Source organism: Anser anser (genome assembly GCF_964211835.1).
Source record: "Anser anser genome assembly, chromosome: 27".
Classification (NCBI taxonomy): Eukaryota; Metazoa; Chordata; class Aves; order Anseriformes; family Anatidae; genus Anser; species Anser anser.
In genome coordinates, this window is record NC_139748.1 from 5207890 (window position 1) to 5225147 (window position 17258).

The following is a 17258-nucleotide window of genomic DNA, read 5'->3' on the forward strand; positions in this document are numbered from 1 at the left end:
AAGCTGCAAATTCCTGGAGCCCTCGCGCTGCGATGATTTGCACTGCTGGCTGCAGGGGGTGGTGTGATGGCAGCTTCCCCCCTGCCCTGCTCGCCGTGGGCAGAAACATCCCTCTCCAGCAGCCTGGTGCTACAAGAAAACGTCTCAGATGAAAATGAGGCAAAACCTGAGCAGCTTGTTAAGCTGTGCTCTTCCCATCAGTGCTTTTGATATTGCGGGCACAACGGGGTTTGCTCTCCAGTGGGGTTTTAAGCCTCGGGGCTGCTGTGAACTGCGGTATCGTTACAGAATTTCAACAGCACAAAAAGAAAACCACCTGTTACGGAGGTGCTGGCAAGTTGAGAGAGTTGTCTCGTCCTCCCTGAACTGGGGTGGTGTCCTGATCGAAGGAGGTGTTTGAAGGTGGGAACACCTTGCGTCAGCGTTGGTGTTAGCTCTCGGGCAGCTCTGAGTCCTTGTGGTTGTAGGGGCAGCTCCCAGTCCCCATCATTGTAGGGCACCCTCTTTGCAGTCAAGCAGTGTTATCACGCCAGCGTCGAAGCCTGGAGGAATTAGTTTTAAAAAGGCAGACTAATTTTAGATGCGAGCATTAAATTAAGCTGAGCGCTGGTGTTTGCTCACATCAGATGTGCGTTGTCTGCTCCTTTGTAGTGACAAGTCTCGGTCTGGGAAAGGCATAGCCCTACATATGCAGGGGGGGTCGGCCCGCTGCCGTGGCCGTGGTGGAAGCTGCAGCCTCGGCACCTTCCCTGCTGCCAGGGCAGCTCTGGGGAGCTGGAGGTGATCCCTGCCCGTCCCCTCTGCTCAGCTGGGTTCCTGCATCAGCTCGTACAGCTGTGCTCACCGTCCCCAGTGAATTGACGCAGCATCGGTAAGCAGCTTAATAGGAGGTGGGAAATAGGTTCTTATCACAGAATACAACTGAGAAACGTTTTAATGTCTCTCAGAAACCAAGCGTTTTTTTAAAATCAGTCATGTTCTGCGTACACACTGACTCATTTTCCCCTCCTGATACATCTAGGCACATAAACGTGACAAACATCTCGCACGAGCTGTGACTGCCGTATTCGCTTGCATGGCGCGTGCCTGGTGGCGTTGATGCAAATAACGGGAGCTGCTCGTGGTCTCTGTTGATGGCAGTGACGGGATCGCAGGCTCGGGGGGGCCTCGGGTGCCAAGCAGTGGGAGCTCCCAGGTGCAGGGTGGGAAAGGGAGAGCCTGGCGAAGAGTTTTCCTTGGCCCCTTGTGATTCTGGTGAGCAAGGAAGCCTTGCTTATTCTTGCAGTGTTAGTAACGCTGGACGTAGCACCGCAGCATCGCTGTGGGAGAAGCCGTGCCGCAGGCACAGCACCGTTGGCTCCCAGGTCATTGTAGGAACCAGCCCTGGTGTGTCAGGGCTGGGGAAATGCCGATGCCTTGGAAGGGTTTACCTCAAACTAAAACGAAGAGTTAACTCAGGCAGTGTAACCTCCAAGACAATGTAATTCTGCCATGAGCAGGAACAATAATTAAGTGCGTTTTCCTATGGATTTGCCCTGTGATTGTGCGTGTCCCCCTTTCACCCCTGTGCCGACAAGGCTGGCAGCCCTTGCAGCAGTGTGCCGCCAGCCTTACTGAAACAGGCAGGAGTGTGAGATCTCGGAGCTTTTTAGATTTCCGTCCAGCTGAGGCTGATAGCCGCAGACCTGTGGTGCTCAACGTTACCATCCGAGCAGGGGTGCCAGAACAGAGGAGCAGGCAGCGAGCCGTGCTCGTGGTACAGGCACGGAAACCTCGTGGAGAACCAGGCAGCCCAGAGGAGGTCTTACTTATTAAGGCAAAGAGCTGCGCGCAGATGGCATTTGCAGAGCGCTTTCCTATGGCATGCCCCGCGGCACTTGCCCTGCTCTTTGTAGCATTCCTAACTTAGGTGTTATGATAAAGTTGCGTGGTTTTTTTCCACCTTTAACTGATGGGATCTCCACAACTGCACAGCCGAGGAGGGTGAGCGCTTCGCACTGAGCCGCTGCACGTCACAAGAAGGGCAATGTTCTCAAATACGGCAGGGCACGAGCGAAAGGCACGCCAAGGAAATTCTGCAGCGTGCCCCAGTGCCCTGGGGCGAGGTCAGCACCATCTTGTTGCCCTCGAACCTCGGTACCTCATTTTTGTGTCGAGATGGGACAGCCCGGAATCACAGTGACCGTGTAATTAAATCCTGTCAAATCATCCTGGGTGTGTTTTACCAGGTGGAAGGGAGGAACGATTTTTATTTATGCTTGTTTATGCTGGGCCAGTTGTTTTTTCGTAGGAAATACCCTGTACTTGTGTTTCGGTTCACCTGTCTGTACCTTGGTACTCCACAACCCTTGCGTTTCCCCACGTGCTATAGATCAGGAAGATGAAAGCTGAAGCAGATGCGCGCTCCCAGCTCACTGCACGGATTTTAAGGGCAGCTTTTCAGCTGTTCCCTGCCTCCCTTCCTTTTGAGGAGTGCTCCTTGTCCTGTCATCCCACGTGTGTTGCTGTGAAGAAAACCACGAAGAGCTTCAAGCCGCCGGCCCCTTGCGTGTGCTGGGCAGTGGTGGCTGCACCTTGGCTGTCATCGCTCGATGTTTGTCACTCGCTTCTCGAGAGGCTGTAGAGTCAGCGTTGGTCCTGGCCGTGCCCGAAGGTTCAGTAGAAGGCTTCTCCCATCTGCTGCTGGGTTGCTCCCTCATTAAGCCACCTTCCCTGATTGTTCCTTGAGCTTTGCAGCAGAATTTTTGGCAGTAGGGTCTCAGCAATCAAGTGTTAAGGATGCTCCATCGGCCGTACCGATTGGTTTTGTTCTGCCTTTCCTTGGAGTGGCTGAAGGAGCCGTGCTCAGTGGGATCTGCGATGCAGGAACACCTTGAACGGGCCGTATGTTTTCACCAAGTCGCTTGAGAGTAATACTCGAGCGTAGAAAGCAACTTTCCAAATCGCCATGTGTTAGCTGGCCTCCAGATCCAGCCCGCGGTCGTTCTGCTGCCATGGCAATCGCTGCTCGGATGCTTCCCACCCGGCTGTGATTTTGATGTGGACACATGTCCAGAATCCAAAGCAAATCTTCAAGGAAGAAAGCTAATGCACAAAAGCATTAGCCATTTGAGCTGCAGATGCTTGGTGTGCAAATGAAACCAGCATGTTTTGGGTATTAACACATAAATAATGGCAAAAAATCTTAGAGGTCTGGTAACGCGGCCAAACCAGACGTCTTTTAATCACGGAGTGATGTCCAGGAGCGTTGAGGCGCTGGTAGAAATGCCTGCTCAGATTACAGCCTTCGCAGAGCTCCGAATATGAGTGTGTCTGGCGGTCAGTTTTCGCTCCGTTGAGTGTTTTTGCAACAAGTTTGGTCTTGTTTCAGATGTTCATGGTAACAGGTTTATTCTCACGTTAGTTAGACCTGTATGAATCATTCGGCTTGCTGCACTGCTGCTGCGGACGCGTTAGAACATAAAGGGTGTTCTGTAAACGTTGCTCCAGGAAACTTTATCTCCTTGGCTTTCCATCCAGTGGCTTGGACTCGCGCTGGTTGTGATAAAAGCGATGCTACAGAAATTGAAATCGGGTCAAGTAAGTTGTCTCATGACTTTTTCTTTCTAATGTCTGGGTTGCTGGCTGGCTGCACAGTATTTGAAGAAGCTGTTGCATCCTCTCCATTAGCCAACAAAAAAGTGGGATACTGAAACTCAGAAATTAACTTTAGTCCGTGTTCTTCCTCACCCTGGCTTGTTCCTTGGTCTGATCGGTGGTTATTTCTCAGGCATCATATTCCTTAGATGGATATCTTTAAGAAATCATTCTGGGTTCTGTTTGTTCTTTATTTTTTTTGTTTTCCTCTGTAAATGTCCATATCTGGAAGTGTATCAGGAACATCTGGTCATCCTTCGGGCACCCCCGGTTCGCTGTTCTCTGCTGTGACTCAGTGGCCAGACAGCTCTCTTCTGTCCCTGGCTGCACCCCTGGGTATAAATAAAATGGGCCAGGGCACATGCTGTGACCCACGGAGCAAGTGGCGCACCCAGCTGGTGTCCCTGTGGCTAAACTTTCTTCTTCAGCCCCCCTCCCTTCCCAGGAACAGAGCTAATCGCGCCACAGCCATAGCAGGGAGCCTGTTAACTACTGATTGGTCTGAACAGTCGCAGACCACTGCTTGTTCCTGTGCCCCAGCTCTGCCGCGTTTTCTAGGGCGGGTGAAACCCTGCTGTTATCAAAATAACATTTTCTACTCGTTTTCTACTGCTCCTGTGCAATGCTGTGCTGCTCTTGTAGAGGATCCTCGCGGAGCACTAGGGCTGGACCCACGGGATGCGGTTTCACACGCAGTGTTGAAATCCCGCTGGGACCTGGCTTGTGTCGTGGTCTGGCTGCTTTAAGCGTGACTGGTCTCAGAGAAAGCAGCCCGTGGGGCAGCACGGGGACCACGTTTCAAACTTCCCACTCTTCCTCTCCGCTGCCCGGGCAGCTCCAGGTGCCTGGAGAAGGCGGCTGGGCTCAGAGGGGAGCCACTCGGAGCCACGCGCCATCGCTCAGCGCCTGCGAGGGACAGAGCAGGGGATGAGCCTGGGATGCCCAAGGGGTGAGGAGGAGGAGGAGGAAGAGGAGATGTGCGACGTGGCTCAGCCCGTGGTACAGCCGCCCGACCAGGCACGCTGGAATGGGCAGCCAAGGGAAGCGATGGGAGAGCGGGTGGAAACCGTGGGCAGGAAGCCACTTCAAACTGAACTGGAAACCAGTGTTTACTGCAGTTGCAGGAACCTATTATAGCTTTGTTTGCCATGAAGGGACTACAGCCCCATAGCAAACAGGGTTAGGAGGGACAGAGCTCGGCCTGTCCACGTTCCCAGGGCGCCCTGTGCCGTTCCAGGCAGCTTTGTGCCGTGTGCTCGCAGACTTCCACCGACGGGGATGCTGAGATGCTGCCTAACGGAGCTGCAACTGGTGGTCAGATAAAAACATCCTGACCTTGGGGAGCTGTTAGCATTTTGGTTTGCTTTTTGTGGGGATTTTTTTTGGTTGGTTGGTTGGTTGTTTTTTTTTCCAAGGAGTTGTTTGTGTTTTTTTTTTAATGACCCCAAATTGCTGAGGTTACTCTTGCAGTTCAGTAGAAACAAAATCTTTGCAGCAGACGTCCCCAAACATATTTGGGTTCAGATCGCTGGCTGGCAGCTGGTCTGGAGCTATTTTAGCCTGAAACAAATGAGGAGGAAGAGAGGCGGCACAAAGAGTCTTAACTCTGACAGCCCAGGATGCTCGGCGTGGTACAGACAGCTCAGCACACCCAGAGCAGCCCTGATGGCTTTTCCATGCGAGCACTCCCCGCGGCTGGAGCAGTGTCACGGGAATGCTATGTGGCTGCAGGACGGAGGTGTTCAGCAGGCTTCGTCGGCGCACGCTTCGTGCCAAGACATCAGCAGGTTGGTTTGAGGCAGCTGGATCCTGGCTGCTCCCCTAATTGGTATTTAAACAGCCGATGATAACACCTGGAAGCATCCCAGGGGAGCGTTTGCAGGGGCAAGGCAGAAGCCGTTGCCTGCAGACCTGTGGCATTCTCATACTGAAGAGATTTGGGAGCAGCGATCTTCTTTCTCCTCTTGGGTCACTTGGCCGTTCAGCTTTTGTTGCCTCATGTGTGGAGAGCTTTGTCTAAGCTCACGTCGCTTTGCAAAATGAAATTTTTCACCAATAAAATTTGATCCCTTAGAAAAAGAAGGAAAAATAAGAGCAACGAGCCCAGGTTTCTGAATTGTGGCCTTTACTAAATTAAAATACAATCCAGCCTGACGTTTTACATGGAGAGCTTTATCCCCCAGAGACCGTGGTAATAAACTGCAGCTGCTGCAAAGCCAACGGGCCACGTGAGGGAGGCGCGGGGAACTGAGGCACGGGCTGGCAGGCGCACAAACGTTGTAAGGCTGCAAAACGTTTCGATATGTTTGGGGTTGCGGGAGATGCGGTCGTCAGTCCGCCGCAGCCATGTGTATTTGTTTCTGATTAAACGTGCATTATCCGTGCTGTAAACGATGCGATCTGTTTCAGCCAGCTGCCAAAGCCACTATTTCATCTTGGAGGATCTTCTAATATTGTGCTTCAGTAATGGCAGTTTTTATTAAGCAAAGTTTATTGATTTATAGTTTGTGAAAACATACTTTGCGTTGGGCTTTGGGGAGCTGGAGGTTAGATGGAGGTGGTTTGGCTACGCTGGATTATTAATCATATCAATGGGATTTTGTAATCCTTGCCTTTGCACAAACGCAAGCGTTAGCTGGAAGGCAGCAGGATCCATCAGCTCCGCTGGAGCTAGCAGGAAGCTGGAGCAAACCACAGCTCTCAGGTCAGCAGAGCAACTTTCCAAGGGAGGCGATGACCTCAAAAAAAAAAAAAAGTAACAAAAGCAGTGTTCAGAACAGATCTTGTAACCATTCTGCACCCAGTGGAAAGCTTTCCAAGCTCATTGCCCCTGCCGATACCCAGCTGGACAGGCGCATCGAGGGGAGCCCCGCTGGGAGCTGCACCCGGCCGAGACGGGGCTGGGGTCTGCGCGTGGAGCCGGCAGCCGCCCTCGTCGCCTTTCCTCCTTCCAGCTCGCCTCTTGCACAGCTCCAGGGAGACTTGGAGCCGCAGCAGCAGCACGGGGCACCGGAGAGGTTGTCCCTGCAGCTGCCGTGCCAAGTGCCCGCACCAGCACAGCCACGGAACCGCAGGAACCTGGCGGCTGCTCGGCACCCAGCTCCCTGCAGCATCCCTGGTGGCTTTGCGTCTAAGTGGGAAAGAAGCGGCCCCACAAGCAGCTGCCTTTGTTTTGTATTTATTTTCTAAAACAAACAGGAGGACAGTTGCCAACGCAAGAACAAAATTGGAGAGGTTCATAAAACTTCCTCTCTTGATTAAGAAGGGGGAGGAGAGCAGGGCTGGAGCTGCGCTCTAGGATCTTTTTAAATGGTGGTTGGTTAGGCAGGGGTGTTGATCAGGATCTCTGAAACAAAACACACCGAACTAAATGCCTTGAGAACTGTCTTAAAATAGTGCAGATCTTCCTGAGGTTGGCCAATTGGAGATAAAGAAGCATAAGATGTTCCCAAAGCATCTATTTTCCTTTTTTTTTTTTTTTTTTGGAAAAAATGTAAATAGTAGACTTTCTCTCCCTTTTGCTGGGTCAGATCCTAGCCACAGAGGAATGCAATTGGAAGCAATTAGGCCAATTTCTGACTTGGCAAGAGAAGTGGCTGATCCCCCTCTTGGCGCTGCGTTTCAGGGCTTCATTTTATCTAAACGTTCCATGAGGAACTTGGTTTTAATTATACTTTGCTGAACAACAGCTGTAAAAGTTTCTGAGCTTCGAAGGGAAGGCTCCTGCCTTCCACAGTCCGAGCGTGTTTCTACAATCAAGTCCCTGGGACGCTCCTGGCGCTTTGCAGCATCGCAGGGGTCCGGAGGAGTAAAGCAACGGCTGGTGCCCGGCTTTTCCTCGTCCCTGGAGTGGCCGGCGTGAGAGCAGGGGGCAGGAGAAGGTGGCTTGTGCAGGGGAAATCAGCCTGGTACGATGCCGTTTGTCCTTTTTCTCAGGTCCTATCTCACATATCCTGTGTTTTGCCAGCCCAGCTTGGCCGAGTCAGCTCTGACCCTGTCTGGGAGGCTTGCAAAAATAGCCACCCCCCTTGCTGCCCTCTGCCACCCCCTAGCCTGCCTGAACGCGCTGCCCACCAGGGCATGGCCGGGAGGAAAGAAGAGGAGACCTAGCAGGTGAATGGCAAGTCTGGGGGAGACATGGGACCCCCAGCCTCCCTCCACGAGAGGTCCAGGAGCGAGGGGTTACCAGAAACGAGAGGCACGCCCACGAGCTTTCTGTGCTTTTAAATTTCCCTTTAGAAGGCTTCCAGGTGCGGGGCTCGGTGCTCTCAGCAGGGCGCCGGGGCCTGGGCTCAGCGCTGGCTGCCGGGAAGGGAAGGCGTGCTGCTTTCCGAACCAGGGCAGCCGCTTCTGGCTCCTCACCGCTCCCCGGGGTCCTCCTCCCCCCCACACCCTGAAACGCTGTGACCCTGTTTAGGTTGTGAGAAAGATAATTTCACAAGCCCGTGCTTCCGTGGCTGCCGTTTCTAGTCAAACTTCTGATCCCGAGGGAAATAAAGCAGCCCGGGCAACGCCGACAGCACAGCTCCAGATTTGCCAGGAAAAAGAAACAAAACAAAAAGCGCTGCGTTCCTACGGGTGGTGCAGCTGTTTCTCAGCATCCCTTCCTTAACCTTATAGCAGGTTGCACGGTGTTCATTCAAGAATAATCAGGAAGAGAAAGCCCTTTCGTGCGGCGTGTGAGTAAGTGCACGTTTGTCCTTTGGTGGTCTTGGCTCCAGTTTCCCTTTGTTTACCCCAACTTCTATTTCAAGAAACGACGGAGGGAGAGCTTTGCCCTTCACCTTCTGACTCTGACCTCAGAGTTTGAAGCTCTGGGACAGGATCTCCGAGCAGATGCATCCTTCTTCACTGCTTACATACACCACACAGTAAGAGAGCTGGTTCTGCAGAAGTTTAAGTGGCATATGTAGTGGTTTTAAAGAAGGGGCAGTAAATGGAGGAGCAGCGATCGCAGAGATGACAGTGCAGGTGCAGCTGGAAGCACAGCAAAGGTTTCCAAGGGCGCTGTGGCCAGCAGCAGGGCAGAACGGGGCTGGAAGGAAGCTGCTTTCTGTTGGAAATGTCACCAATGTGATGTCCCAGTGGCCTCTGAGAACGTTTGTCTGTCTTTGAGCAAATAACAGGGATGTTAAGCTAAGCACATACTCCAATGTTTGCATGCAGAGCTTACAGTTCCCCTGTCAGGTACCTCTCCAGCAGCACAAGCGTGTCCCAAGTGCACAAGATTTCGGTCATCGTTTTGTTTAACTCATTTCCTCAGGCTTCAAAGCCTGTCTTTGTGCTCAGAACTGCTGCTTTTCATGTCACCCCTTTTACTTGGAGCCTTTTCTGTAGCTGAAAAGTGGAGCTGTTTTGTTTTTTTTTTTCTCACTCAGGCTTTTTTTTTCCCCCCTCTTCTATCATTATTTTTAAAAATGAACGGGATAAGCTCCTCCCTGCAATACCAGCACTGGCCTTTGTGCAAAACTCAAGAAAATATTGAGCCAGAAACTGATTTAAAATAAAATAAATATCCCTTCCTTCCCTGAAGGTAACAGCAAGCAGAGGAATGATCTGCTAATGAAAACTGTTTTGCACCTTCCATTATAGCAGGGCTATTTCCAGCAGCGGCTATAATGTCTTGTTCCCAGACCCAGGCTTCATCTAGTTCCTCTCAGCTTAATCATCCTTGTCACAAAAATACCACTTAACTGAAACAACATGGTGAGAGACACCCGAAAATTGAAGGGTGAGGGAAGGACACAGGCTTTTCCCAAGCACTGTGACTGCAAACATTTCCCATAACTCGGCGCCGTGCGATGCCCAGGGACAGGGGAGAGGATCCTGCAGGATCCTGCAGGTCACAGGCCACCATGAGACGGCAACTTGTTTCCACCCAGCTCAGCTGGCTCTTGGAACCTGTCACCGCAGGATGCTGGGGGTACCCAAAGCTTTAAATGAGCCCAACAGGAGACAAATTCCTGGAAGGAGAAAGCACTGAGCACGAAGAAAAATCCAGCTTTTGGCTCAAGAAGCCCCAGAGGTGCCCTGTGCTGGGGTGGAGGGTGTAGGAGGGAAGACACGACGCGCTCGTCCTGGCGCTGGCAGGAGCGGGGTCCCCTGGTCCTAACTGGTGTCTCCCTCCCCATGGAGAGACAGGGACAGTTGCAACCTGAAATAATTCTTCCCAGTGTCCATCACAGGGTGGTTTTCCAATACAATAAACCAGACTCTGGTTTGTTATTTTTTTTCCTTTGGTGTTCCTAGCAGCTATTTAAAATTATTCCTGTCTTACCCCACCCCTCCTTAGCAGAAGCACACCCCTGCTCTCTCTGCCTCTGGAGATTATTTGTTTCTTTGGGGGAAAAAAAGACAAAAATGACGTTTCCCTCCTGCTGGAAGTGCACAGACTTGCTTGGGAACCTGCTCAGGTTTTGCTTTTATTGCTCGGTTTTCATGTTGCCTTGCCCTGCCACGTGTGGACTTTCCCAGCACTGTTCAAATACATTAGCAGGTGTGTTTGTTGAAATAAATGCAAGCTTGATATTAAGTGGATTACTTGTCGAGCCGTCTGTCATTGTAAGGGGAGTTGTCACTGAAAGGGATTAGCATAAACTGCACAAATAACTTCCAGCAAGAGCCTTGTTAATCACTTCCTAATTCCCCCTCCCACCGAACCGTGGAGCCTGGGTCACTGGGCCGAAATTTCAGGGGAGCTGCCAGGCCGCAGGCTGGGGCAACATCTTAATGAGGCAAGTGTAAGGGGCTCTGCTGACAAAAGACCCCAGAGACCTTCATCAACGCATTTGTGGCTGAAAACTGGAATCTTTCTAACGATACCCAGCACAAGAGGTCGGTCGTACGGTGACTGCTTCTCAGCGTGTAGAGGCTCTGAGCTTCGTTTGGGAGCACGGCTGTTTGTGTCTGGTTTTTGGTGGACGTCCCTGGGACAGCGGCAGGCAGGAGCATCGCCTGTGTGGTGCAAAGAAAACTTGTGCTTTCCTGCATGGAGAGGGGTTAGAGCCAGTAAAGGAGTCCGGGGCTGGGCCCGCTGCCATGGCTCAGGACCGGTGTCAGCACCCGGACCGGCTGCTACAGCTCTAGGGAGGGCGTGCTAATTAACAGCAGGGTTTGTTCGTCCCTTTTGAGCTTTGGATTTAGCAGCTTCAGCTTGAATGTGCTTGAATGAGGCTTCGAACGTGCCGGGCTGCTGCGGTTCTCGGCCTTCGTGCGGCTCAAACCGCTGCATCCCAGGGAGGGCTGCCCTCCAGGCGGCCATGATGGCAGGCCCTGTTGGGAGGCTCCTTCCTGGAATCCGGGATCGGGTTGCATTAGGGTAGGATGAATTAGAAGTGGGATGACTTGGAGCACACGATGTGCCACCACGTTCCTGCGTCCTGACAAGCAGCGGCAGCTCTCGGGGCAGGCCGAGCGCAGAGCTTGTTGCTCTGGACTTGCCCGTGCAGCCCTCTGGCTGTGGTCGTGGCCTTGCGGCCACGAAGGCCAACAGTGACCTGGGCTGCATTCAGAAGTGTTGTCAGCAGGTCAAGGGAGGTGATCCTGCCCTCTGCTCAACCCTGGTGAGGCCCCACCTGGAGCATTGTGCCCAGTGCTGGGCTCCCCAGGACACGAGGGACACGGAGCGAGTCCTGAGCAGGGTGCTGAGGTGGCCGGGGCCTGGGGCACCCCTGGGACACGCTGAGAGAGCTGGGGCTGCTCAGCCTGGAGGAGAGAAGGCTGAGGGGAGACCCATCCGTGTGTATAAATGTCTGAGGGCAGGGTGTGAGCAGGACGGAGCCGGTCTCTGCGGTTGTGCCCAGCGACAGGACGAGAGGCAGCGGGCACAAGCTGAAGCCCAGGAGGTTCAGGCTCAATATGAGGGGCACCTCTGTGCTGTGAGGTGGCAGCACTGGGACAGGATGTCCAGAGGCTGTGGGGTCTCCTTCCCTGGAGATATCCAAAACCTGCCTGGCTGCCATCCTGCGCAGCGTGCTCGGGGTGACCCTGCTGGGCAGGGGGCTGGCCCAGGTGATCCCCAGACCCCTTCCCACCTCAGCCATTCTCTGATCGCAGAGCTTCCAGGGTCCCAATTCTCCGATTCTCCACCTTCCCTGTCTGTCCCCGACACCTACCCGGCCATCGGAGGCATCGGTGGGTGCGGGAGCGGGTCTGCGGCCTGCGTGCTGGGGGACGGGCGGGCAGCAAGTGGCCACCCGGCATGGCGTTGGCTGCTGGGCTTAGTGGTGTTTTTAAACAGCACAGAGTACAACACAAGCACGTCTGGGCACTAAAAGCCTGACCCCTCTCCTCCGTTGTAATGTCCTTCTTCTTGTGTTCACTTATTAAAGAGGCTGTAGGGAAATAGCTGGTAGCACTGGCAGGTGGTTTGTGCTCGCTTGCAGAAACGGCACTGCTAATAACACTGGTAGCGGGACGTCAGGCTCAATTTCCAGTTCAAGAGACTGAAAAAGCGTCAGACTGCACCTTCAGTTTGAGTAAACGTCTGCCAGACGGAGAAACTTGCAGGAAGGAAGCGCTGGATGAGGGTGGTGCATCCTGCAGGACACCTGTGCTATTGCTGTTTGGCTTTGGCATTTGGAGGAGAAAGCTGTCCAGTCCAGAAAACCCCATTAAAAACTGCGGTTTACCACAACCAGGCCCTGTAGGATATTACAGTGCCAAGCAAAACTCTTCTGTAACCTCCCCTGTGCATTAGTTGGCCCAGGTCATTTTTTGTGTATGAGCAACGACAGAGCTGAGAGCTGCACCGCGGCGACTGGGATGTCGATGGGGAAAGAAGAACCTGAGGCACGCTACGACCAGTGTGCCGAATGTTTTGGCTGCCGAGGGCTCCTCTCCCTTCCTCGGGCAGCTCTGCTGTGTTCCCCTCGCTGTAGTGAAGCTCTCCTTTGAAGGGGAGGTGTCTGCCCGTGGAGAAAAAACGGTTTGTGGTTTTCAGACATCCAACATGAATACACAGAGAGCTCAGTGCATCTGGTCCATTAATCACTCTCACCCGCATCGTGCATAGGACAGTGGTCAAAATCAAGAAGAATAGTTTGATTTAAAAAGGAAACAATAGATTAGTTTTGGTCCAAGGAATGGATTTCGATTCTGGGAACTAGGATTTAAAGATCAAGGTTCAGTAGTTTTTAGGTTAAGGAAAGAAATTAAATCTGAAGTACTTCAGAGCAGCAGGAGCAATTGAAAAGATTCAGGCAGGAATTGGTGAATTGCAGTTTGGGCGTGGGAGGTAGCACTGTGTAGCTTGTTGTGAGCTTGCTGCTTGTGTCAGAGGTAGGAAACTGCTGCTACGTGGCAGCTCCACAATTCTTGAATTGCACTGTTAATTCCTCTGGTTACTAATTCCATTTTTCTTTCTTTTTTTCCCTTCTCCCTTCAGCATGAAAGACTTTCCAGGTAAGAGTTTTGTTTCTTGGATTTTTTTTTTTCTATTTAATATTTATCAGTGGTACTTTTTTCTATGGCTTCAGGGGTTCCCAGTACTTCAAACCAATAGCATAAGCTGAAACTGCTGCTGGCCATTGGGTACTTACCTTAGCAGAACTGTTGAGCCAGCTTGCTTCCAGCCTTTGCTCCCCAAATTACTTACCAAATACTCTGCAGAGAGACAAACCCTCTGTGCCCCATTAGCAACGGAGCCCATTCCCACCATGCAGATGGGAGATGCACGGGAAGTTACTGCCCTGTTGGGGTTCAGGCTGACACCCACCGGACTTTTCCCATGTGTTTCAGTGCTGGTGCTCCCTGCCCTCGGGCGCTGCGCTGCGGCAGGAGCGTGCTCAGCAGTCCCAGTGCCTGTGCACGGCCTCGAGTCCCAGCCTGGCAGGCTCAGACAGGCAGTCCCGACGTGGTCGCTGCGCCATGGTGCTAGATCCTCTTTGCATTTTAGGTTGGAAGCAGCTACAAACCCTACTACTGCCAGTGACTCCTCCTCCTACAGCGATCGTGCCTCCAGCCGCTCCAGTGCCTACACCCGGAGGGAGAACCGGTTAGCTGCCCTCAGCAGCAAAGCAGAAGAGGAGAGTAACAGGGACTATAAAAAGGTAGGATTTTTAGATGGATTACTGTCAATGCGTGCACCTTAGAAGCTGCCTGTTGCTGCAGAAACCTGCACCGAGAGTCTTTGGCAAGAAAGAGCAAAATAATTTCTTTTCATTTTCTGTTTCCATTGCCTTTGGAAATGACTCTAGCCTTTTTCAAATGCAGCAGCTCCTCAGAGGGTCGAAAAAGGACAAGGGGCGAAAGGACACCGTGCAAAGTCAGATATCTGACTTTGGAAGGGGGAGTGAGGAATGAGGCTAGAGAAATGTTGGGAGGGATGTGTGAAGGAGCAAGAAAAGATGTTGCCTAGCACTGCCAACATGACCCAAGTATACATACCCAACAGAATTATTTTTTGCTGCTCTAACACTCCAGAATTTTTTTTTCTGAAACTTTCAACATAATCCTTGAAAGCTAATAGTATGGACTGCCATGGGTTCAGGGTTTATATACACACCTAGTATCAATGCACAGACCGTATGAAAAGTAATTAGTTCAAGATGACCCAAATTGTGAAATAAAAAGTATGACTCTGAAAAGCCTTTGACAGTAAGCAGCACTCCACTCTTCTTCATGAACACAGCTGTCCAGAGACAGGCAGTGTGCCGAGTTCGTCCTCGTACAGGGATGGAAATCCTGTGGGTTTGAAGGAAGTAAAGTAAAAAATCCATTTTCATGCGCCCTAAAATTGTGTTCCTTTCTCCTCCTCACTGAAGTAAAAGCACAGAAGAGCAAGCAGGGTGTGTTGTGCTGGGAAGCACAACAGAATCATAGGTTTAGATACATCCGTGCATGCATAACTTAGTACTTTATTATGCTTGGTGGTTTATCTAAATTAAAAGCACCGCTTTTCTTTGCCTCTTGGCTTGTGTGTGTGAGCACCCTACAAAATTAACCAGCTGTTTTCCTGTTCCACATGATTTGTGAAAACACAAGCAGAGCATCCCAAGTAGACCTGTTTGCCCTTCCAATATACCGACATGGGAGAGCGATGCAAACCCCGCAGCTGCCTCTGCTCAGTGCTAGGACTCAAGGAGTGGTGTGGCGGAGCTGGGTCTGTGCACTGGCTGAAGAGCAGCCTGGTTAATTGAAATACTTGGTTTCATATTTCAGTTATATGAAAGTGCCCTGTCTGAAAATCAAAAGCTGAAGTCAAAACTGCAAGAAGCCCAGCTTGAGTTGGCCGACATCAAATCTAAGTTGGAAAAAGCCCAGGTAAGGCAGAAACCAACTCCTAGACTGGAGGAACTGAGCACTGGCCCGTGACAAGCCACCACATGTTTCAGTGCAGGGACGGATTTGTTTAGCTCGTGGGAGGGAAGGTGCTACAGAGGGGATTTGTATATTTTGCAGCAATAAGTGTGGTGCGAGTGATTCTCTAAGGACTGCTTCTTTGGGCAAGTGCTTCTGTAGGCTATCTAGGCCTTTGTACAGCATCCTATGAAATCCTCTCAGTTTTAATAGCTTTCTATTTTTGATTTACATAGCAGAAACAGGAGAAAACTTCTGACCGGTCTAGCATGCTGGAGATTGAGAAAAGGGTATGTGTCTCTGCTTTCTTCTGAGTCGCGATCTTTGCCTTGAGTTGCTCTACAGGGCATAGCAATTTCTTGAAGGAAAGTGTTAGTTAAAAGATAAGTTATATTTTTGCCTTGCAGAGCAGTTCACAGGGATAATTGTGTTCTGACCTTTTCAATGTCTGAGACTTCTCTGCTCTCTTTGCAGATCAGCCATGTTCTGGCTTCATTCTTCTGTTACAGGAAGCTACAGACCAACAAATAGTATTGCATGGTCCTACGGGGCTGTTGGTCCATTATACTTTAAAATATTATTGTTCCTTGTAAATAAAGTTTCAGGGCGGAGAGGGGAACAAAGCACAACACCAGCTGGGTGTCTGTCTCACTATTATACTTGAAATCTGAATGTCTGAATGCTCCTTCCTCCTAACTGAGCAGTCAGATTTATTGCAGCAAGCTAAGCTGACCTTGCAGTGTGTGGCAGTCTCTGCCCTAAATGACCTTCAGCCAGGTCAGAAGGGACTCGGGGAGGTCTGTAGTCCAACCTCCAGGCACAGTCAATGCTGAATTTGAACTACTTTCCTCGGGGCTTTGTCCTATCATTTCATGAAGATTTGTAAGTGTTGAGGTTCCACAGCTGTGGCCCCTTGTTCCGGTGCTTAAATATTCTCAGAGTGAACTTTTTATCTTGTATCTAGTCAGAACCTCCCCTGCCTCAACTGATGGCCGTTATCTTGCATCCTCCCACCACATACCTTAATGGTTAATTAAAGTTAGAGCCAGCCATCACTGTCATCTGAACTAGCAGCTGGGGAAGTCATGACATGGGTGGAGCTTTGCTTTTGTTAAAAAAACAAATGTGGCAGTGAGAGCATTGCCCTGAGCAGGACATCCCCAACCAGGGAGAGCTCACCCCCACATCCCATCTTCCACCCATACAGGGTGCTTCCAAGACGGGGCAACGTTCTGCATTATTTTTGTTGCATTAGGATCACAGCAGGCACAAATGCAGGTTTCTGACAGAGAGAAAAGAGTGTTGCTCAGTGAGGATGGCATTAACTGCTTCAGGACAGCTTCTGCATTTTGTGTACCCGTGTACTGGTTGGTTCCCAGAATCTGCTGTAGCAGTCAGTCAGTTTTGCAGCTCTAAAGTCCTAAATTTATCTGGGAGAAGCAGGATTTCCAGACACCTTTCCCTGGTCACTGTTTGCTATTTGATGGGCTCAGCGGGTTTTGTCATCATCTCCTTTGCAGCAGGGGATGTGGCGGGTACGGTTACCTGCATGGCTTCACCTGCACAGCTCAAAATAACATTTCATCAGAAAGTCCTGAAAGCTGGGGTCACTAAATGTAGTGGGATAGTTTCACTGAAGAGAGCTCAGGGCTGAGAGGTCTGCCTAAATGGGCCGCAGCACGGATCACCTGCTGGTTTACCAGCTGCTGTGTCCCATCTGATCGGGTTGGTAACCTGCACATTGCTTTGAGATGCTTTTCAGTGCCTGCTCATATATAAGACTCTTACTTTTCCTTAGAAGAAAATATGCTGTAAGTTTTTCCTCTAAATCCATATGACAATCTTTGTTATGAATCCTTGTAAACAGGAGAAGCGAGCCCTGGAGCGGAAACTCTCTGAAATGGAGGAGGAGATGAAGGTAGGGAATAATCTATTCACTCTATTCTATTTTTTATGCTTTGTATTAATGTCTTTGGGGATTGTCACCCAGGAATAGGATATTAAAAGTATACATGGGAAGGGACTCATGTTACCTCTGAGTGTGTTCCTTTCTGCATAGAGAACTTACTTTAATGGCTATATTCTCCAAACATGAAATAGTAATAAAACTGCTCTGATTGCACCATATGTTTTATTTGTTATGCTGTTTGATCTGAGAACTGTGAAGGCTATTCTCCCTAAATGCTTTCTAAAACTAACCTTTTGTGGCATCCATGAGTTTCAGTTTGCTGATCCTCTGTGCTAGTCTGCAGCCCAAGTTAAGCCGTTGCGGTTCTCTCCAAATGGGTAAGAAGACAAAGCTGGCTTTTGAGATCACGCACACT

The 17258-nt window shown here is 50.9% G+C and overlaps 1 protein-coding gene across 3 annotated transcripts in view; it reads left to right on the forward strand.

Annotated features, from left to right (window-relative positions):
• PPP1R12B (protein phosphatase 1 regulatory subunit 12B) overlaps positions 1-17258 on the forward strand; it is a 120540-nt gene that overhangs the window by 91244 nt on the left and 12038 nt on the right. For 2 of the 3 annotated variants that reach the window (XM_083812964.1, XM_083812966.1), the window contains 5 exons: positions 13022-13038; positions 13532-13685; positions 14797-14898; positions 15171-15224; positions 16802-16852. In XM_083812964.1, coding sequence (XP_083669090.1) covers positions 13022-13038; positions 13532-13685; positions 14797-14898; positions 15171-15224; positions 16802-16852 — 378 coding nt within the window. Of the gene's footprint in view, positions 1-13021; positions 13039-13531; positions 13686-14796; positions 14899-15170; positions 15225-16801; positions 16853-17179; positions 17221-17258 lie in introns of all 3 variants that reach the window. The other variant, XM_083812963.1, reaches the window with a different exon arrangement.